The sequence below is a fragment of the Arvicola amphibius genome, chromosome 17, assembly GCF_903992535.2.
Source record: "Arvicola amphibius chromosome 17, mArvAmp1.2, whole genome shotgun sequence".
Taxonomy (NCBI): domain Eukaryota; kingdom Metazoa; phylum Chordata; class Mammalia; order Rodentia; family Cricetidae; genus Arvicola; species Arvicola amphibius.
The window spans coordinates 29,741,212-29,762,716 of NC_052063.2; the positions used below are offsets into that span (position 1 = coordinate 29,741,212).

At 44.4% G+C, this 21,505-nt stretch overlaps 1 protein-coding gene across 1 annotated transcript in view; it reads right to left on the bottom strand.

The window, feature by feature from the left end:
• Myrfl (myelin regulatory factor like) overlaps positions 1 to 21,505 on the bottom strand; it is a 100,522-nt gene that overhangs the window by 16,042 nt on the left and 62,975 nt on the right. Inside the window, exons 15-20 of the mRNA XM_042054244.1 lie at positions 10,801 to 10,967; positions 10,061 to 10,124; positions 5,904 to 5,989; positions 3,456 to 3,530; positions 3,130 to 3,182; positions 2,827 to 3,009 (exon numbers count right to left, since the gene is read on the bottom strand). Of these exons, the coding sequence (XP_041910178.1) occupies positions 2,827 to 3,009; positions 3,130 to 3,182; positions 3,456 to 3,530; positions 5,904 to 5,989; positions 10,061 to 10,124; positions 10,801 to 10,967 (628 nt within the window). The remainder of the gene's footprint in view (positions 1 to 2,826; positions 3,010 to 3,129; positions 3,183 to 3,455; positions 3,531 to 5,903; positions 5,990 to 10,060; positions 10,125 to 10,800; positions 10,968 to 21,505) is intronic.

The following is a 21,505-nucleotide window of genomic DNA, read 5'->3' on the forward strand; positions in this document are numbered from 1 at the left end:
ATGAGCTTATGTGCACCACATATGTGCAGTCACTAGACTGCAGACGCCAGAGAACTTTGGGTCCCCTGAAACTGGAGTTACAGACAGTTGTGAGACACCTGACATGGGTGCTGGAAATCAAACGTGGGTCTTCTTTGACAGCAGCAACACTCCTAATTGCCGGGCCATCCTCTCCAGGATATACTAACTTTTTATAGTCAAAAATATTTAGGGGTCTATCGAGATGGCTCAGTGGCTATAAAAACACCTGCTGGACAAGTATGGGGAGCTGTATTTGACACCCCATCACCCAAATGAGGATGGACGTAATAGCACATGGCTGTAATTTCAGCATTCACACAGTCATAGGGGAGATGGAGACAAGAGAATCCCCACTCACAGGCCACGTTGCCTGCCATGCTCAGCAGCAACCAACAAGAGACCCCGCCCCAAGGCGGAAAAGGTTGTTGTTGTCTGCCGTGCAGGCTATGGCATGCGCACACCCGTGCTCAGACACACAAATAGGCACACACAGATGCACACATGCGACAATAAAAAGAGGACAATATATTGAGAACAAGATGACTGACACAGACCCCTTTCTTTATACTGGAGCTTCCTATCCACTCTGGATTGATACATCTGTTCCTAAATTCAATTCAACATTGTTTTTATGAGGGGGGAAAAGGCACAAGTCTCTTAGAGACGGGGGAAACATTTTGTGCTTCAGCTTCCTCACTGGGGGACAAAAAGAGGATATTAGCGGCACCTGTTATGCGCTTATGAGGAGTAAATGATTCATTCATGTGAGCGGCTATTACAGCATCGTGTATGGAGTAATTCCTCATTGCCTCATGATTAATGGGGATGTGATTTGTATTGATGTGAATCCAGGGTAGGATACAAAGTAATATCAAAGGGGAAGGGGATGTCATTATCACCCTAAGGCTCTGCCCACTGACCAGAGTCTGTGTGTCAGGCTGCTTACACTCAGTATTTTTGCTCCTTTGTGTCACTGAGGCCCATGATGAATTTACACTACCTCCATCCGTTTTGAACCAGAGGTGACTGATATGACCTGCTTCGACCAACTGCATAAGCAGAAAAGACACATGTTATCACGAGACGGGAGCTTTAGAAGGCAGAGTATGGTGTGATTTGTTTTCTTGCCATGACTACAGTGATTCGGAGAACACAAGGACATGGAATCGCCACCTGCTGGGTCTTGAACACGGCGAGCCAGAGCCCTGCTTAAATCCACATTTCATAGAGTCAGAAATAATTTACTGGCACCTGACATCTCTCTCCATCATTTGGAAGTTGCTGCGTTAGCAGCCTCCTCATAGATGAACCACACTAGTACATACTGCTGATACTACCTGCCATTGTTATTAACGCTATCCTGGACACTTGCGAATGTGTGTATACAGAATGAGATTTCTAAAAGAAACTAGAATCCACTTGGAAGAAATGCATTTGCTCTTACAGAGATAAATTCAGTTGGAGCCCTTGACCAAGTTTCTAAAAACTTCTCTTTTAACATTTAAAGGGTCCTAGTGAGCTAGCTCAGTTGGTAAAGTGTCTGCTGGGCAAGCATGAGGACCCCAGTTCACATCTCCAGCACCCTTGTAAAAAGCCAGGCACAGAAGCACGCTCAGTACTGGGGTGGGGTAGAATGGGGGAAAGCGTGTGCCAAGGTAGACAAAGGCAGACTGCCAGAACTTGCCGCTAACCAACCTAGCTAATCAGTGAGCACTCGGCTCAGTGGGACCCTGTGTATCAAAAAATAAGATAGCTTTCATATGTCCACACGGGGCCATGATAGTCTCCACACATCCACATAAACCTATGATAGCCTCCACACGTTCACACGGGACCATGATAGCCCCCACACGTCCACACGGGGCCATGATAGCCTTCACATGTCCACATGGGGCCATGATAGTCTCCTCACATCCACATAGGTCGATGATAGCCTACACACGTCCACGATAGCCCCCACACGTTCACACAGGGCTATAATAGTCTTCACGCATCCACACGGGGCCATGATAGCCCCCACACATATGCACGGAACTACGCCTAACCACATGCATTTATGAATGTGCCATAAACACAAAATCAAATAAACCAACAAAGCCAAGAGCTGTGTACACGGATAGAAAAGGAAAAGGGAGGCCGCTAAAAGTGGATGCCAAGTTAGTGGGTTTCATTAACTCAAAGGCTACCGTTAAATTAGGGTTTCCAGAATTTGTTCATTCCTTCTTTCCTTTCTTCCTTCCTCAACCTTTTTAATATTTTTTTCCAAATTACTTTAGGCAAAAGCCCAGACGCTACACCATTTAAGTTCTAAATGAGCCAAAATATAAAACAAAACAAGAAAGCCAACCCATGTGTACATGGCCACCTCACCATCTGTGTTGGTGACAGACAGATGAAACTTTTCTGCTGGGCAAATATTACAAATAATTAACAGTCAGGCGGTGGTGGCGCACGCCTTTAATCCCAGCACTCAGGAGGCAGAGGCAGGCGGATTTCTGTGAGTTCTAGGCCAGCCTGGTCTACAAAGTAAGTTTCAGGACATCCAGGACTGTTACACAGAGAAATGCTGTCTCAAAACAAACAAAAGCCCAGCTTTTCCTCCATGGGGAAGGTGCTCAATATTCAGACAGTTACCAGTTCATTGCTATATAGATTTCGTTCCATCTAACAGAAGAGTAGAATCCTTGTCTAGATCCCTTCACAAGCTATCCAGGTAAATGTCAGCAAGGCAAACCTCAAGTTCAAAGGTCTGGTTGTTTCTCTCAAGTTCAAAGGTCTGGTTGTTTCTCTCCGGACGCCATTTACCTGCCCAGTATCTCTGATGGATTTCTCTCTCCGCCTCCAATTGTCTTTGTGTAGAACTTGAAAACAATATTCTTGATCCCCACACGGGGCAGCAGTAAGTTTCCTGGCATGTCAGGATCTCACAGAAAGTGATTTCAGGCACTTGAGGGGAGGTCTGCATGGTGGCCAAGGTTGTGTGAGAAGCTGCAAGACAGTGAGCGAAGGAGGGTCACACAAAGTCGTGAGTGAAGGAGGGTCACACAAAGTCGTGGCCCAGCGAGGGAAGATGGGTTGGGTTTATGGTTAGGAACAGGAAGACCGTACCTGGAGGGGAAGCTGTGGATGACAGAGCTGGCTCCGGAGCACTTGTAATATTGCTGGAAGAGTACAAAATGGTTAGTGAAATAGGCCTTCGAGGGTCCTCTTAGAACTGGACTGATGGCTCAGCGGATAGGAACATTTGCTGCTCTTCCAGAAGAATGGACTTCAGTTCCCAGCCCTCACGTCAGTGAATTCAGTCAGCGTAAACCTCCAACTCCCGGGATCCAGTGCCCTCTTCTGGCCTCCTCGGGCACCCACATACATATGCACATATATAAGAATAATTTTTTTTAAAGTGCTCCTCTCAAACACAAGATCTGAATTCTTACCTTAGAGGGTGGTTTGGGGAGCGCCGGTCCTGATCCTTTAAGCTAAGTATATATAAGGCGACTATTGTCAAGGCACTGTTAGAGGGGGAGAAAGCATTAGGTGGCAGATTTGTTCCCATATATATCTCCCTCATGCTTCCAGCTGGTCAAAGATGTACTCACAGGCCACACAGATGGGAGGAGGGGGAGAGGGAGCTGGAGTTGGCAGGAGCACCATGGAAACCAGCACAGTGAGGTTTTTCTGCCAGGGAAAGAGGAAGGAGCCCCGGGCTCCCGGTAGTTCAGAGGCTCAGAGGAGTGCTCCACAGAGGGGGCTCTGTCACCCCGGCAAGTTGTCACTAGAGGAAACCTGTCAACAGCTGGAGGCAGCCCTCTGCCCCTTGCAGGAAAGACAAGGACAAAACTCACTCCCTGCTCGTGGTGCTCATCCATGCTGTTGGGTTGGGAGATGGAAGGAGGCAGAGGCCAGCCATGGACCCCCAAACCCTTTGGTCACCTCCAACATCATTCCGAGTTCAATGTATCGCGTTATGTAGAAGGAGGAAAGGAAACGGAGCAAAGCAGCCACATGACATGACTCCAAAATAAAGAACATGCCTTTCTTCTCATTAACACAATGTATACATCGAAATTCAAGTGTTCCTGAACGGTTCTCGGGTTTGGGACACAAATCCCAGCAGTGTTTAGCCATCTAAATGCTGTGTGCCTTCCCCTTTGCAGGGAGAGTTTAGACTCTCTCGTGAGTCACATAAACGTCTGCTGGGAAGAAGGTCACCAGACTCGCTGTCTTGCCAGCCTCACTTCACACCTTGCTTTCCAAACTCAACGCCTCGGGACTTTGTTCTCCCATGAAGGTGGCAAATTTACCATCACAGCATCAAAACCAGGAGCTGTGCCACAAACGAGTTCCATCCGCAAGAGAGGAACTCCAAATGTGTTCTTAGAGACAGCTGGTGGATGCCCAACAGGCTCGGTCCTTTCTGGAAAAGCGGCACTAAGTCTGAAGATGTGTCAGACAGATCGCCCTGGCAACCATTGACTGTGGTCCAGTTTCCCTTGCTTTGGGTTTTTCTGTGTCTCTCACTCTCTGTCTCCTCACTATTCATTCTAAAATCTTTCCCCTGATTTGTGGTTGACATCTGTCTCAATGCACAGGCCGGACAACTTCTAGTGCATTATAATGAAATAGACATATGCTCTCTTCAGAGGCAAACCCAGGTTTTGATCCTTCTCAGGTATGACAGAGACCACAACCAAGATATGGAGTCTAGAACCTCCCATTTGTGATCCTACTACCCAACACTGGGCTCAGGAGATGTCATAAACGGGCTCTAAATACAGCGACTTTACTCAGAACTGGACTTCCTGACAGCTCTTCACATGGCTGGGGTTACATCTCTAGAGCATATGAAGTATATCTCTAAAAGTAGATTGCTCACCCTCCCCTTGGCTGGGGGACCTAACAGATGATGAGCCCTTAGGAAAACAAGGAGAAAAACACAACAGTTCCTGATAGGGATTTCAGGTCATGACATCAAAGCCAAGGGTATATTCCCACCATAGGCATTGGCTGGGCTGGACAAAGGTTATAATCAATGAGAGAGCGTGTGTTTAGCATGCTTAAAGCTCAGGATTTAATCCCCAGGGCCAAACCACTCACTCACTCAATCATCTAAATTTAAAAGTGAAAAGCTGAGGGTAGAAGGGTTGAGATCCATCTACACAGTGTCCTGCAGCTAATGAGCACCTTTGACCCTTCGCTTGCTTGCCCTCTGGGACAACCGTCTTCCTGTCTTTTACTATGCCATACCATTAACAAGAAAATACTGTTCACCAGGGTGGTGGTGCACACATTTAATCCCAGCACTCAGGAGGAAGAGGCAGGAGGATCTCTGTAAACTTGAGGTCAGCCTGGTCTACAGAACGAATTTTAGGACAGCCAGGGCTACACACAGAAGCACAACAACAACAACAACAAAAATCAAAAAGGAAGAAAAGAAGGAAGGAAGGGGAAAAAGGGAAGGAGAAAATAGTGTTTATAAGCCCAGAGAACAAATCTCTCTCTCTCTCTCTCCTCTCTCTCTCTCTCTCTCTCTCTCTCTCTCTCTCTCTCTCTCTCTCACACACACACACACACACACACACACACACAAACACACACACACACACACACCATGGTCTGTTGCTAAATCACAATGACTGAAAAGAATAAAACCACATTCATCTCACATTGACACACATAAATCCAGTTGTCTTTCCTTCAAAATATAAATTTCAAAGGGGCTCCCTCATCTTTAAGCTATCAAAGATTTTACCTGATTTAAAAAGCTCCTTGTCTTCAAAGCAAAGAGAAGGTGAGTCTTCAGTTCATGTGTGAGAAAAGAAAGGCAAGAGAGGGAAAAAAAAAAAAAAAAGAGCTTGACAGCATCCCAGTGAAGTTTTTCTTACCAAAATGTCATTACAGCAATTAGAGCTATAACCAGTGTTTGGAAGACCCAGTTAGGACAGGACTGTTTCCTCTCTGTGAAGGAGACCTGTAAGAAAGTCGGTGAACCACAAATCAGAGCAGCAGCTACAAGGCCTGAAGACCCAAACCAGTGGGGATCTTTGCTGCCTCCTGAGGATGGTGACTCCTCTTTACTTGCCTCAGATTACATCTGCCCCCTCTGCTCTTGCCTCTCTGAACACAACAATCTCATCCAAGGCCCTCTTTTCACTAGGTGCTGCAAGCCAGAGCAGCCTGGCCTTTTCCCGGTACCTGCAGGACAGCTGTGTATACCCATGTTGTCCTTTATGAAGGAAGGCAGTCTAGAGGACATCAGAACCCAGCACCGGTCTCCTAACAGACGGGACATCCCCAATTCCTCCAGATAGGAAGGGATAAATCCCCACAGGAGAACGTTGGGAAAGCCATAGGAAAGCTTTTGTGATGCAAATGCTATCAAGCACGCCCTTTGTGTGTACACAGTGTGTGTATGTGTGTGTGTGTGTGTGTGTGTGTGTGTGTGTGTGTGTGTGTCCCATTTCCCCACCTATGACTAAGGACAGCTCTGGGCCTGTGTTTTGTTTATTCTTCCATCCTTTCCATGAATATTTATTGATTGCTGCTGTGTAGAGCCACAGCTGATATGAAAATATCAGTAAATATCTCCTCTAAGAAGGTAATGAAACATGCGTGAGGGCAGACACAGTGCCATGAAAATTGGGCACGGGGAATGGGCAAGAACTGCAAACATGCAACAGGAGCCGTGAAACTGGCAGGAAATGGAGCTGAAAGAGTTGCTGCCTGCGCTAGAGACTGCAGCCTATGTAGGAGATTCCCAGGACTGCAGTGGGGAGCGTTGTGTCCCTTCCTTCTCAGAACACAGAGCGGAATCATGATTTTGATCACAGGATATATGAGAGTGGGAACAACTAAGAAATAGCTTTAAATTGTCCTTTAGTTGTGTCTTGGACTTGTTATCTGGTGAAGGAACACGTTCTTTAGTGCAAAGAAGGGGTGTTTAATCATATACTTTTTAACAAGCACAGGCGTCCAGGGGCTATTAGTACTAAGTCTTTCATGAATGCCAACAGAAGCAAGTCTGAATATCACCAAGCCTTTGACTGGTGTGTACCCCTCCTAACTCTCGCTGGGAATGTTTTGAGGTTGTCTGAGTGTTGCCATGCAGAGAAAGGGCTCAAAGGACCTTCTTGAATGGATTGGCATTAGTAGTATTACTTGTAGAATAAGTGCTTCCCCCATTAAGCTGCTGGCCTGTGTGTAAATCTCCTTCATTTTGCCCCAAGTCCTTTGCACACACATTGGGAAATGACTGAGAGTCAAGTCCAGCACAAACCTCTATGTCATTCATCCTCATCCTCCTTCCAGTAACATAGGAAAGCAAAATAATGCCCAAGTGCTTCTCTGCGTTATTAGGGGACCCGATTAACAATGTAGCAATTCTCCAATTTAGTTATACCTCAGGATTACTATGGAGACCGTCAAAAATCTAAATGACTCACTCACTATGAGTGTGTGAGGTAACCCAGACCCAGAAAGACAAATACCATGTGTACTCACTCATAAGTGGCTTTTAGACATAAAGCAAAGAAAAACCAGCCTATAATTCACAACCCCAGAGAACCTAGACAACAAAGAGAGACATACATGGATCTAATCTACATGGGAAATAGAAAAAGACAAGATCTGAGTAAATTGGGAGCATGGGGATCACAAAGAGAGTAGAAGTGGAGCAGGGGAGAAGAGAGACGAACGGAGAAAAATATATAGCTCAATAAAAACCATTTTAAAAACTCTAAATGCCCTGGCAAATTCTGTCTCAGCAGGTTTTATCTGGAGTGAGATATATACAGCCGTTCTCAGCCCCTCCCCCTTCACGTCCACTGTATATAGCAGCCCTACCTAGTGGCGGTAGAGAAACGGAGAAACGCAAGGGCTGTCCTATGGATTGCATTAGCACTAGATGAGGGTGACCTCACCTTCCTCCACAGTATGTCTTGAGTGCTGTGTGGTCCCAGCTTTGCTTCACACCCAAGCTCCATTACCTGCCGATAGTCAACACTCCTCACTCAGCCCAGGAGCACCACTCTCTACCCATGTTTATATAGTTCAATGACCCTGTGACCCAAGGAAGCCTCTAGGGGCAAAGGTCGCCTAGAGAGTTGGTTGTAACAGGCAAGGGAAGTCAACTTCGCAGAAACACAGAACATTGCCAAGAAAGCACAGGAGTGAGAGAAGGAAGCATCATTATTCGCCCTCAGTCAAGCTCCCTGGACCATTTCTGCTACACACGATGAGAATCACAAAGAGAGCGGGTTTGAAACATTAACAGTCATGAATGTGCACCCAGTGCTGACTGTGTTCCAGGCACTCTCCTCTGTGCTCTATGTACACTAATGTAGATAGCATCCTCACAATTACCCTCCCCGACCCTTTAAGGAAGATGCCTTGACCATCCATGTTTTGGAGACAGAAGAAGGCTGTCTTGGAAGAACAAGTGCCTCACCAGAGACACACAGCTAAAAAGTCATGAAGCCAGAATTTGAGTTAAAATTTTCTGCCTTTGTGATCTGTGGGTATATAAAAAAAAAAAAAAAAAAAAAAATCTGTGCTATGTATGTAAAAAAAAGTGAGAAAACATGCAACTTAGGTGTTATGCAAAGAGTCTTTGGGGCTTATCAAGGAATGCACATGTATGTGCATGTGTGCAAATGTGTGCGTGTGTGTGCATGTGTATGTGTCCATGCATGCGTGTGTGTGTGTGTGTGTGTGATGTAGCATTTTTCCTCTGCAAGTGAAACATTTTATATTGCAGAGAAAATTCCTTAAGACAGGAAACAAACAACTCAAAATATCTTCAGGAAGTTCTCCAAACTAACCAGATTCATTAGGGCCCTCCCTCCCCAAGAGTAGACAAGCCGCAAAGGCTACTGAGAAACACTCTTAGACAAAATGAACAAAAAAAAAAAGAGGAAGAAGAAGGAAAAAAAGAAAACAGGGGAAACTGTGATCAGGATGTAAAATAAATAAAAAAGTTTAATTAAAAATAAATAAATAAAACCAAACAAACAAACAAAAGTGCTCAGACAAGCCTAGACCCCGGGAAGAATCAGAGAGCAGTGGGACCGCATAGATGAAAAAGGACCTCTGGAGCTGCCTGGAAAAGACCCAGAGTCTCTGGGAAAGGACACTCTCCAACCTGCTGAGCCGCCAGCAAGTTGTGCAGTGTGCCCCAGGCTCCTAGCTTTGTGAGCTGTCACCCCCGCTGGGTGAACGGTGGCGATGCAGCTGTCTTTGAGTCACTTCTGCTCCTCTGAGGAACTTCTCACCCCTAGCCCTGAAAGTAGTCCCGATAAAACTCATGGTTCACCAGGCTGGACTTTTGTGGTATCTGTGCTATCCTCTGTCGTTGATTCCTTGTCTGAAGGGAGTTTGTTCATATCACCCCAGGAAGAGGGACTCAGCAACATACATACATACATACTTACTTACATACATACATACATGTGTGTGATAACATAAGTATATACATGCATAAGTACAAAGAAGTTTATGTGTTGATGTTTCATGTGAAGGCTGTTGGGGTTCACTAGATTGGGGTTCATGTAAATAACTGGTGGGTTGTTTCTGACGTGGTGTAGTCCTTGTTCTGGAGTCCTTGGCTTTTGTTGTTTAAAAAATAGATACAAGTCATTAACTCCTGTGGAAGGATGCAGACTAGGAAACCAGACTGAGGCTGTCTGATCAACTTCTCTAAAATCGTGTGTGTGTGTGTGTGTGTGTGTGTATGTGTGTGTGTGTGTGTGTGTGTGCGCGCGCGCATGCGTTACTGTGGACTGAAAACAGAGCCACTCCTGTGTAAGACAAGTGAAGTACACTCACAGGTTCTCACAAAGTTGCCCAGGCTAGCCTTGAACTCATTTTATACCCCAGGCTATAAAATGCAGGCTTTGCACTTTCCATCCTCCTGCCTCAGCTTCCCATCCCCCCCCCACCCCGCCCCCACTTAGCTGGGAACAGATTTACTCCAGGAAGCTCAGCTAAGGCTTTACTTTGTATAGAAAATACCATCTCTATTCATTTTAAATTTCACTCTGTTTACCTTGTTGGGCTTTTTGGAAATGGCCCTTCTTGGTGAAGACGTACTAACAGCTCTGCTAAATTTGCTTTAAAAAAAGAGAGAGAGAGAGAGAGAGAGAGAGAGAGAGAGAGAGAGAAAGAGAAAATTGATTACTATTCAAATGCCTCTCTAGGAGGTTTATGACAAAGGCCTAGGCTGTCACAAACACAGCAGGGGGAACTTCTCTTTTGTAATACAGTGATAATTTGAAAAAAGAAAAGTCAAAGCAATTGGAGTTCTTTTGTGGGGGGAAGGGGAACCATTAGTAAGCCTTAATGAATGCATTAACACTATTTTCTCTCTCTCTTTTTGTTTAAAAAGAACTAGAACCCAAGAGATGTGCATTTAATTTCTTAAGTAAAGAAAAAACAAACAATAAAATAACTACCCCCCTGGGGATCGAACATGATTTTTTTCTAAATTTAGAAATGACCACTCTCCTCCCTAAAGAGGAAAACATCCTTTGGCTAATATTTAGCACTTCCTAAATTGGCTGAGGCTCTCAAACAGATGCCTCATGCTTCTTTCAAAGAGCACCCACAGGAAGAGGAGTGACAGAATTATCAGAAGGTAAGTGCACACTGAACTCAGCTAAGGGAGGACTGGGGACCTCAGCTCAGAAACTGTGCCTGTTGCTCTATCCACAGTGCCTGGCAGAGTGGTCTCACACGGGAGGAGCCCACTCTTCCTTCCCCAGAGCTCTGTGGAGATGCTGAATGTACCTAACTGAACTGGCTTCGCTGACAGAGGACTTCCAGCTGCTACTGAGGCGCTTTAGCCTGGCCAGTTTCTTGTTCCAGATTTCCAACTCTTCTATTCTTTCTTCCAGATTGTTGGTCAGTTTGCAGAGCTGCTTCACCGCCCCTACGTTCTCCATGAAGATCTGGTCCTGGAAAGGAACACGAGGCAAGAGTTCAAGGTCAGCTGGGAACTGTCCACACACAACCCACAGACAGAAGACGCTACTGAAAATGGTAATATATAACTTCAAGTCAGCTCAGGAGACATCTGAAGAGACTCGAACCTCGGAACAGGCTCGCTAAACTGCCAGCTGGGAGATAACACTGCTTCTGATCAATTTGCAATAAGACGAAAATACATCCTTGCAACCTGAGAGATGGAATGGGACTGAAGGACAGGCAGGCTTGAAGTCCGAAGACATGGTCTATGACCACTGTGCTATGTGTAAAACCCATAAAAAAAAAAAAAGTTAGAACAGGCTTTCGAGGACCAAACCCCCTTACAAAGTGACTCCAGCTGTCCCTGGTAAAGTGTCCACCAAGATGTTCAGGTGACGACGGAGGCTTAGCCAGGTGTTGGAGCATGGACCCACAAGCATCTGTAATTCCAGCATCCAGAGGCTGAGGCAGGAGGATCATGAGTTCCAGCTAGTCCAGGCTGTAGAGGGAGTTCGAGGCCAGCCTCAGCTACATATAGAGACCTTGTCTCCAAAGAGAATTTAAAAATAGAACAAAGGCAATGTCACTCTAGAGGCCCTGACTTCTCCCAGAGCTCTGCCAGCGCAGGTAAAATGTAAGGAGCTCTTTAAAGTTGTTTACAAATCAGATAACTCAGGAGATGAAATTTCTATTCCTGAGTGTCTTTTCATTCAAATTTTAATCTGACTTTCAAACAGAATTTTTAAAATACAGTTAATTTCTTTTGTTCAGTGAAAGTCACTAAAACGTCTGAAAGGACAAAGAAAGGTGACAGAACTTGCCCGGATGCCCGGGTCAGTCCCTCTCCCACCCTCAGGATCTATTATCTTCTACCGTGAACACGTGTCTACCTTGTCATAATAAAAAGCATTGGTGTATGGTACAGTGAAGAAGGCCAAGGTCAATGACTCAAGGTCATGGCTGGGAGGTCAAACTTGGAGTGCTGTGTTTGGGGTTGCAAACCCTGAAATCCAATCATTGGAAAAGGAACTAAAGTATGGTATGGAGTATGCAGGCCTGGAAATGAATTAATTAAACCTGTTATTTTGAAGAGTGAATACATGCCGATACACTAGGGACACCGGATATATGCTAATACAGTGGGGGATCAAAGCTGAACATTCCAGAGTTAAGGTACAGTTTGTGTAATTGTCTTTCTTTGGTTTTTCAAGGTTCTATGTGTAATAGTCCTGGCTGTCCTGGAACTCACTCTGAAGACCAGGCTGGCCTTGAACTCACAAAGATCTGCCTGCCTCTGCCTCCGTGAGTGCTGGGATTAATGGCGTGTTCCACCACCGCCCAATCAGTTTGTGCAATTTTCAAGACATGTTTGTCTTGAGAAACATTGAATGATCTTCTTAAATTCCAGCCAGCCAAGGAGGTCTACTGAAGCCCCCTGACCTTGTCACTTGGCCGTTTGTCCAGTTGGGTGTTGCATGCTGCTTCACTATTTAAATGGAGAGTCTGCGGTGGGCAAGCATTGTGCCTGTTCTTTGTTAAATCACAAATGACAGCAGGCAAATTGAGAGGTGCCAAGTTTGCAGGGTGGAAAAGCTTTGGGAAGCTAAGGACCAACAACTTCATCTCTGAGGCTTATGCTTGTTTTAAGTGTGTGTGTGTGTGTGTGTGTGTGTGTGTGTTCTAAAATCTTTTTCCCCCTCTAAAATCTTTTCAGATAACCTTTAAAAACCTGCCTAAAACACCTAGTGATGAAACAGGCAATGGAGCAGAAGTCAGCACAAGCCCAGCAAACATACATCTGTGGTTGTTTTCTGAGCCGGTAATGCCTGTTTCTAGAAATCTGTTCCCCAGACTGACTGGGAAAATGCAAGATAGAGGGGGGGAAAGAGACTGACATCATCTCAAATACCCACCAGTCGGGGACCTGATGATGAGATTATGACAATGTTAGAATCAAAAATGCAGGACAGCGTACACAGACGACCCATTTTCTCTACAAATGCGGAAGAAATACAAAATATGCCCATTTTCTCTTATCGAAAAGTCAAAAATTGTAATTTAAAAATTTTATATGTAACAGGAAGAAGAAGCAAGGTACGTAAAATGGATAAAACCAGGCTCTCAGAATGAACCTTCATATCTATCTCCTATATAATATATATTACATATGTCACATATATGCAAACTTGCCTTTAGGATAATGGGTCTTCTACTTTATGTTCTCATTCACAGGTGAAATCTACCCTCTAATTGTTAAATACATATATCAGGTAGGAGAGTAGTTGGGTAAGGTCCAAGAGACGAGAAAGAGGTCATGAAGCTGGGAGAAATGGTGGTCCCAGGGAGTGGGGTAGGGAAGACAACAACAGAGCCACAGTGAATAGGAGAGGCTGGGGTGACAAGGTATGGTAGGAAAAGGGCAGGGACATAGGGAGTGTCAGGGCTGGGAAAAACCAACCAAATGTAGGAAAAGGGGCAGGGACATAAGGGGGTGTCAGGGCTGGGAAAAACTAACCAAATATAGGAAAAGGGGCAGGAACATAGGGGGTGTCAGGGCTGGGAAAAACTAACCAAATATAGGAAAAGGGGCAGGGACATAGGGAGTGTCAGGGCTGGGAAAACCCAACCAAATGCAACGCATGTGAAAACCCCATTTGGAAACCTATTGCTTTGTAAAGTTATAAAATGAAGACGAAAATACAATAAAATGCAGAGAAAGAAAAGATACTGTGGGTATTTTTTAAAAAAACTGGTGGACCATGGTTATACCAAAAAAGCATCTTGTAGAGAAAAACAAAGGAATCATACAATGTGGTCCTGAGTTTCCGGTTTAATCTTACTGAAATCATTTATTTTCAAATTTGTCTTCAGAACAGTAATTGACTAGTTCTTCTTAGAAAGATATGTTCTACACACCAAAATAAAAATAATTAGCAATGAAATCTTAAACATTTAATAATCCTACTGTTTGTAATAATAATAAGGGATTATATGTACGCATACACCACATATGATAACTGATTATAACAGATACATGATTGTGATAGAGACCTGGGGTTTTTAAGCATGATACAAGATATAAATACAAAACTGAACATATGCATAAAATTCTAGCAACTCCAAGTTTAAATTATAAGGATCACCATGGATTCCTGATGCATTCTTTCTCCTTAGAGGAAAACCACTTCCTAGCCTTACCCATGAGAATAGCAAGATGTGTCTGACCCACTAACAGTGAGTGTCTTCATTGTGGGTTCCAGGCACCACGCACTGGAAGGAACCAGGACTTTTGGGAGGAGGAGCAGCCTCGGGTTTGGGGCAGGTAGGAATGAAGGGAGAGCTCAGGAAGCTAAGGATGGCCATCCACAAGAGTAACCAGGAACCACCTGAAGAAGCCAGAGAGCATCAAAGGACAAATGGCTGGACTAGATCAAAGAATTGAATGTGTTTTAAAAGCACCTATAGTTATAAGTTGTACCCATTTTAAAAATGTTTTCTTGGTTGCCTTCAGACAGTATTACAGGTTTAAGTTTTTTTTTTTTTTCAGAAAACTGAAAGAAAAGAAGGAATGAAGTTTTGATTCCTCAACTGCATGTCAACTACATATCTAGTAAGGAAAAGGCTCTTCATTTTAGTAGAATGCCAAAGATTAAATAAAGAATGATAGAGTATCACCCCAATAAAATGGTAGATCCAACAGAAAATGATTCTCTCTCAATGGCTGCCTAAATCAGATGGACATATGTATTTTTTTGTGAAATATTCTTTTTGTAAAAACATCAACAACAACCACTTCTGAAATTTGAGCACCAACTATGGTAAAATGTACCATGATTGGTAAATTTTTTGTATGTGATAATGGTATATTAGTTTGGTTTTTAAGAGGTGGTCCTTTGATGTGGGAGTGCCCTCTGTGTGCTGTGATTATCATTAATGAGTAAAGAAACTGCCTTGGCCTGTTGATAGGGCAGAAACAGCTAGGCGGAGAAAACTAAACAGAATGCTGGGAGGAAGAAGGTGGAGTCAGGGAGACGCCATGGATTTGCTGCCAGAGGTAAGTGTGCTGAAATTTTGCTGGTAGGCCACGACCTCGTGGTGATATACAGATTAATAGAAATGGGTTAAATTAAGATGTAAGAGTTAGCCAATAAGAAGTCAGAGCTAACGGGCCAAGCAATGATTTAATTAATACAGTTTCTGTGTGGTTATCTCAAGGCTAAGCTAGCCTGGCGGCTGGGACAAACAAGCAAACCCTCCTCCTACAGTCCTTCCCTTTCAGAAAAATGTCGTCAGTCTGGAGAGATGACACCACATGTAGCCTTTGCTGTGTAAGCACAAAGATGTAAGTTAGACACCCAGAACCCAAGTAGGCATTGTGATATACGCTTCCAACTCCAGCTCTGGGAGACAGAGGCAGGCAATCCTGAAGGCTCATTGCCAGACTTTCTAGACTTGCTGATGAGAGAGCCAGTGAAAGAGTCTATCTCAAAAACAAGGTTGGCAGTCCTTCTGAGGCCATGATTGTCCCCTAGGCTTCTGCATGCCTGTGCTGTACCACACACACACACACACACACACACACACACAGTGGGGACGGGGGAGAATATGTTTAAGTATCTATAACAAATTGATATAACTTTGGAACTTGGCTTAAGTAATTTAATTGCAGTATATGGATTTGAATTTGAGATGCCCTGCAGACTCATAGACTTGAACACGTAGTTGCCGGAGATTCCCTCCCTAGACTCACACGCCCCGTGGTTGCCTGAGATACCCTGCAGGCTCATGTACTAGAACACATGGTTGACTGAGCGTCCCACCATAGACTCAGGAACTTGAACTCTTGGCTGCCTGATCAGTAGCACTGTTTGGAGACTTTCATCACCTTTAGGATAGGCACAGAGCTTTCAGAAGGGGGTCAGTGGGATGGGCCTTAAAGGTATATCCCAGGCTACCCAAAGCCTGAGACCTTGTTTCCTGATTCACAAAGACCCGGGAACTGCTGCCTCGTGCCCTTGCCGTCATGAGCGTCCCCACCATCAGTGACTGAACCTGAGTCACAATAGATTTTTCTTTCCTCAAGAAGCTTTGTCAGACATTTTGTCACAGCGATGAGGAAAGTAATTAGTATCCTATGGAACCCGAGTGAGATAGGTGTGGCTTCTCATTACTGTTGTGGTCTACATGAAAATGGCCCAAATAGGCTCATAGGGAGTGGCACTATTGGGAGGTGTGGAGTGGGTGTAGGCTTGTTGGAGGAAGTGCATCACTTAGGGTGGGATTTGAGTTTTCAAATGCTCAAGGCAGGCCCAGCATCGATCTCTTTCTGAAGATCTAGATGTAGAACTCACGGCTCTTCCCCATTACCACGCCTGGCTGCATGCTGCCATGTTTCCTGCCATGACAATAATAGACTAACCCTCAGAATCTGTACACCAGCCCCATTACATGTTTTCCTGATGCTGTGCTCATGGTTGTCTATTCAGAGCAATGAAACCCTAACTAAAACAATGACCATGATAATTTTGTGTACATTAAAAACCTCTTCTTTGGGGCTGGAGAGATGGCTCAGAGGTTAAGAGCATTGCCTGTTCTTCCAAAGGTCCTGAGTTCAATTCCCAGCAACCACATGGTGGCTCACAACATTCTGTAATGAGGTCTGGTGCCCTCTTCTGGCGTGCGGGCATACACACATATACAGAATATTGTATACATAATGAATAAATATTAAAAAAAAAAAAACCTCTTCTTTGGAACTGGAGAGATGGCTTAGAGGCCAGGAGCACGTATTGCTCTTTAGTGGATGTGAGTTTAGTCCCAGCATCCACATGGCCACTCAAAAGTGCCTGTAACTTTAGTTCTGACGGAGGGGGTCTGAAGCCTCTGACTCTGGCCTCCTTAGGCGTCTGCACTCACATACACATGCACATATATCATTTTTTAAAATTTCATTTAAAATTTTTTCTTCAAAAATAAATGAAAGATCTGACAAAACCTTTTCTAATGTTTCTAATGCTGGTCCAGGCTTTCCCTTTGGTTCAATAAAACAAAGGCAGAAATAATGAAGATAAGAATACTGTTCCATGATTCTAAATCAAAATGGGTGTCACGTGATTGCCCACTAAGCTTAGATCATAGAGGACATTACACAACATCTGTAATACTTACGGGGGATCATGTGGTCAGTAGACGCCCACTCAGCAGTCCAGACCACATTGCCAGTCCTACTCTCTGACCTTTCTCCTCTCAACCCACACACAGACTATTGACTCTCTCTGGTGCCCACCCCCTCTCTCCACCCTATAGCTCTGGTACCCACCCCCTCTCTCCATCAGGCCCCAGCTACACCTTTCCTTCCTGTGCTTGTTCCTTTATTAAAAAATGTCTTCTCAACACACTGTGATTTAGCCCTTACCAAAGCAGACGACAGAGAATGATAACATCCTCCCTAAACTACCATCAACTTTCTGCAATGCCTTCCCCAAGAGGGTTTTTAATACAGACTTAGGAGATATAGGCAATGGCTCCACTTGTCAATATTGATCAAAGGCCAGCTCTGATTTCTTCAGCTCAGATTTTCCGGCACCATATATCTTGCAGCAGGCCCAATAGGCAAGGAGATCATTCACATGTTTTCCTCTTTAGAAAGCAATGAAGATGGAGAGGAAATTTATTAGTCCTTTCTGAATAAAATCATGGCCTGTCCTGGCTTTAAATTTCTAGAAAATGTTATAGCAATCAGCCCTTGATAAAAGACTTGAAATTCTGACTTTTGTCCTTCATCACCAGAGTGAAGCTTGTGAGGATAAGAAATAGTTGTGTGGTGTGTGTGTGTGTGTGTGTGTGTGTGTGTGTGTGTGTGTGTGTGTGTGTGTGTTATCCTGCTGGTAGGGTTGTACTGAGAGCTTTTGACCAGGAATGTACATCTGGATGCTGAAGGAACTCTTTTCTCATAGACATGAAGAGACTACATGTAGAGGTCTGAGTTTGTCAGTGCTGAGCCGAGCATACCCCACACAGAAGTATTCCATATTGGTAATCACCTTAGGTTATAAACTAGTGACTCTAATTCAGTTACTTAACTCTCTCCAGCTATGAATGGTGTCCAGTACCTAAGCTGAAACACAGCTTCACAGCTGTGAGAGAAAAAACTGACAGACATTACTGCTAATGTCAGAAGAGAATAATCTTGGTGTTGCATAAGGGAATACATGAACAACGTGGAGTCGCTCAGCAAGGCAATTTCATTTGCAAAAAAGATTGTACGTGCCAGAACACAAACTGGGCTATGGTGTGGGAGGTCCTTCTGTATGTGTGGCTTTTATTGGTTGATAAAGAAAGAACTGCTTTGAGCCTATGGCACGGAAGAACAGAACGAGGCAGGGAAAGCTAGGCTGAATGCTGGGAGAAAGAAGGGTGGAGTCATAGAGAAGCCATGGAGCCCCTGGGGATAGATGCTGGGAACTTAAGCTGGTAAGAAGCCACAGCCATGTGGCAATACACAGATTAATAGAAATGGGTTAAATTAAGATGTCAGAGTTAGCCAGTAAGAAGTTAGATCTACTGGGCCAAGGAGTGATTTAATTAATACAATTTCTGTGTGATTATTTTGGGTCTAAGCTAGCTGAGTGGCTGGGAACCAACAAGCGGCCTCCCTTCTCCAGTAGGGTTAGCATGCATGGCCAACACGACCTCTGTCTTTTATTCCCGATGTAGGTGGTCACTATGACTCATCCATAGAGGGGAGCTCTGTTTCACAACCTAACACGATTAGGTAATCAACAATGCGAAGTGGGGAGGTTCAGGGAGTAGGAAGCTCTTGTCTGGTCAACGACCTTTGATAGAAAAACAGTAACAATAGTTTCTCACCTGGGCCAGTGGGATGGGTCAGTAAGTAAAGTTTCTGATGGCTCTATCTGATAACCTGATTTTGTTCTCTGGGACTCACATGGAGGAAGAGTGGAACCAACTCTTATAAGTTGTCCTCTGATATCCGTGCATGTGTCATGGGATGTATGCGCGCACCATTACTAACTGCCTTACGTCCCACACACTTTCCTTCCACTATTTGAATGGAATCAATCCTTTCCATCAAACACTTGATAGACTGGGCATTCTCCTCAATGGTAGGAGGAATAAACCAAACACTGAATAGCTCCTGCCTTCAGAGAGCATACCGTTTAATGGAGAAACTGTCCAGCAATAAGAATAAAACACAGATAAGTAACATAGTTTACATTGTTATTAGCACTATCATTACTGCCTACAGTTATTTTGATAGATTTAGAATATTAGTTTTGTTTTGAGAGTACCAGGAAAGAATACAATAACAGAGCCAAGTGAAGGTTTTTGTGCTCTCTCTCTCTCTCTCTCTCTCTCTCTCTCTCTCTCTCTCTCTCTCTCACACACACACACACACACACACACACACACACAGAGAGACAGAACAATTGAATAGAATGCTGAACCAAATTCACAGAAGGAGGAACGTAAACACTGACTATAAGAAAGAGATTCAAGACAGGCGGTGGTGGCGCACGCCTTTAATCCCAGCACTCAGGAGGCAGAGGCAGGTGGATCTCTGTGAGTTCAAGGCCATCCTGGTCTACAGAGCAAGTTCCAGAACAGGCTCCAAAGCTACAGAGAAACCCTGTCTTTAAAAACAAAAACAAAAAGGAAGAAAGGAAAAGAGATCCATAGCACCACTACTGATCAGAAAAAGCAAAATCAATTTCACTTGATAAAAATAGCATATTTTAGAAAGTCAGGTGTCAGCCGGATGGTGGTGGCACATGCCTTAATTCCAGGAAGGCAGAGGCAGGCTGATATCAGTGAGTTCGAGGCCAGTTTTGTCTACCAAGCAAGTTCCAGAACAACCAGGACTGTTAACACCGAGAAACCCTGTCTCAAAAAACCAAAAAGAAAAGAAAAGAAAGTCAGAAGTCACACTAGCGCTGTGGGCGAGAACCACCCCACAGTCTGGTGGGTAGTTAGTTTGCTTGCTAAATTAGGGTTTCACTCAGCCTGGGCTGGCTTGGAACTCATGATCCTCCTGCTTCTGCCTTTCAAGTGTGACATTATAGTTGTGGTCACGTACACACCAGGTAGTATTTCATACCACGAAGGCTGTCAGCATCTAGTACCACTTGAAACATATGTCCCAACTCATCTGTCTCCTACTTCCTTACTGGTCCTCTTGACGTGAGGTTTTGGTGCTCTTCTTGCCATGGCTTCTCTTCCTTTGTCGCATCTTCTCAGCCTCTGTGGGTGTCCTTTCCCTACATCAGTGGTTCTCAACCTTCTTAAAGCTTTCACCCTTTACTACAGTTCCTCCTGTTGTGGTGACCCCAGCCATAAAATTACTTTGTTGCTACTTCATAACTGTAATGTTGCTACTGTTATGAATCACGATGTAAATATCTGTTTTCTGATGGTATTGGGGGGCACCGCCCATAGATTGAGAACCACTCCCTGCTCTATAACCTCGTCTGAATGCTGCTTCCAGCTATTTGCAGTGGTCCTCTTGCTTCTCATTTCTACATAAATTAATAAATATATAGGGCCATATAAACTGCAATGTGAAGGCTCATGAAGCCCCCTGCTGGGGACTTTCACCCCAGCCCCATGTTTCCAGAACTCCTGATGTTTCACAGAAGTTAAGAGTCTAAAAAAAGCAGAAGAAGATTTCTGATTTTTAAATATAGGTGACAGATTTGCAAGTCTTTTAAACTATGAGGGGAAAACTATCTTCGAGCCAGGCTTGGCCACCAAGTCTTCATCTGTGACTTTTGTCCCCAATCTCTCCCTTCCCGGCATCTTCACGCCTTGCTACCGCCTCCCCTCTGTCCCCAACTGCTCTCTGGAGTTCCACAACCCACATTGCCTTCTGGCCATGTTCATCTTGAGTGTTCGATTGACATCCCTGGGCCAAATCTGAACTCATCTTTCCCAGAAAATCACTTCTTCAGACTTTCTCAGGTAAAGAAAGTCCTTCTTTTCCCTTCACTGGGATTCAGAAATCAGGAATTAGACATGAATCCTTCCCAGGATACCTACAGCACAGTGGGCACCGGACTTGTCCGCTTAAGAAGTGTGCTCTCCTACCTCCAGAAGAGAATGACAGAACAACGGGACAAACACTCAAGAGTGTCTTCAGAGGCCTAAGGCTGTGTAGAGACAGATCTCACAGAACTCGTTAATTCATGCTTCCATTATTTGTTAGATTCCTACAGTGCTTTAATCCCCGGGGTAAAAGGCACAATAAAGTACAGGAGAAATAATTTTGAAAAATATAGATTTGAGCTCTCATATAACTCTTTAGGGAGACGGCAAAGAATGAGTATATTTGCAGGCAATTTCAGCCAGGCACGAATACCCTCCAAGCTGCTATGAACCGGAGTGTATAGTTGGTCACAGTAGAGAAGCCCCGGGGGGGGGGGGTGTCTGTGCTAAGTTACTGTATTCCTGGCATGACCTCAAACCTCACAAACAGGCCAGAGACCATTTCAGATGAACCATTAGGGAAGGC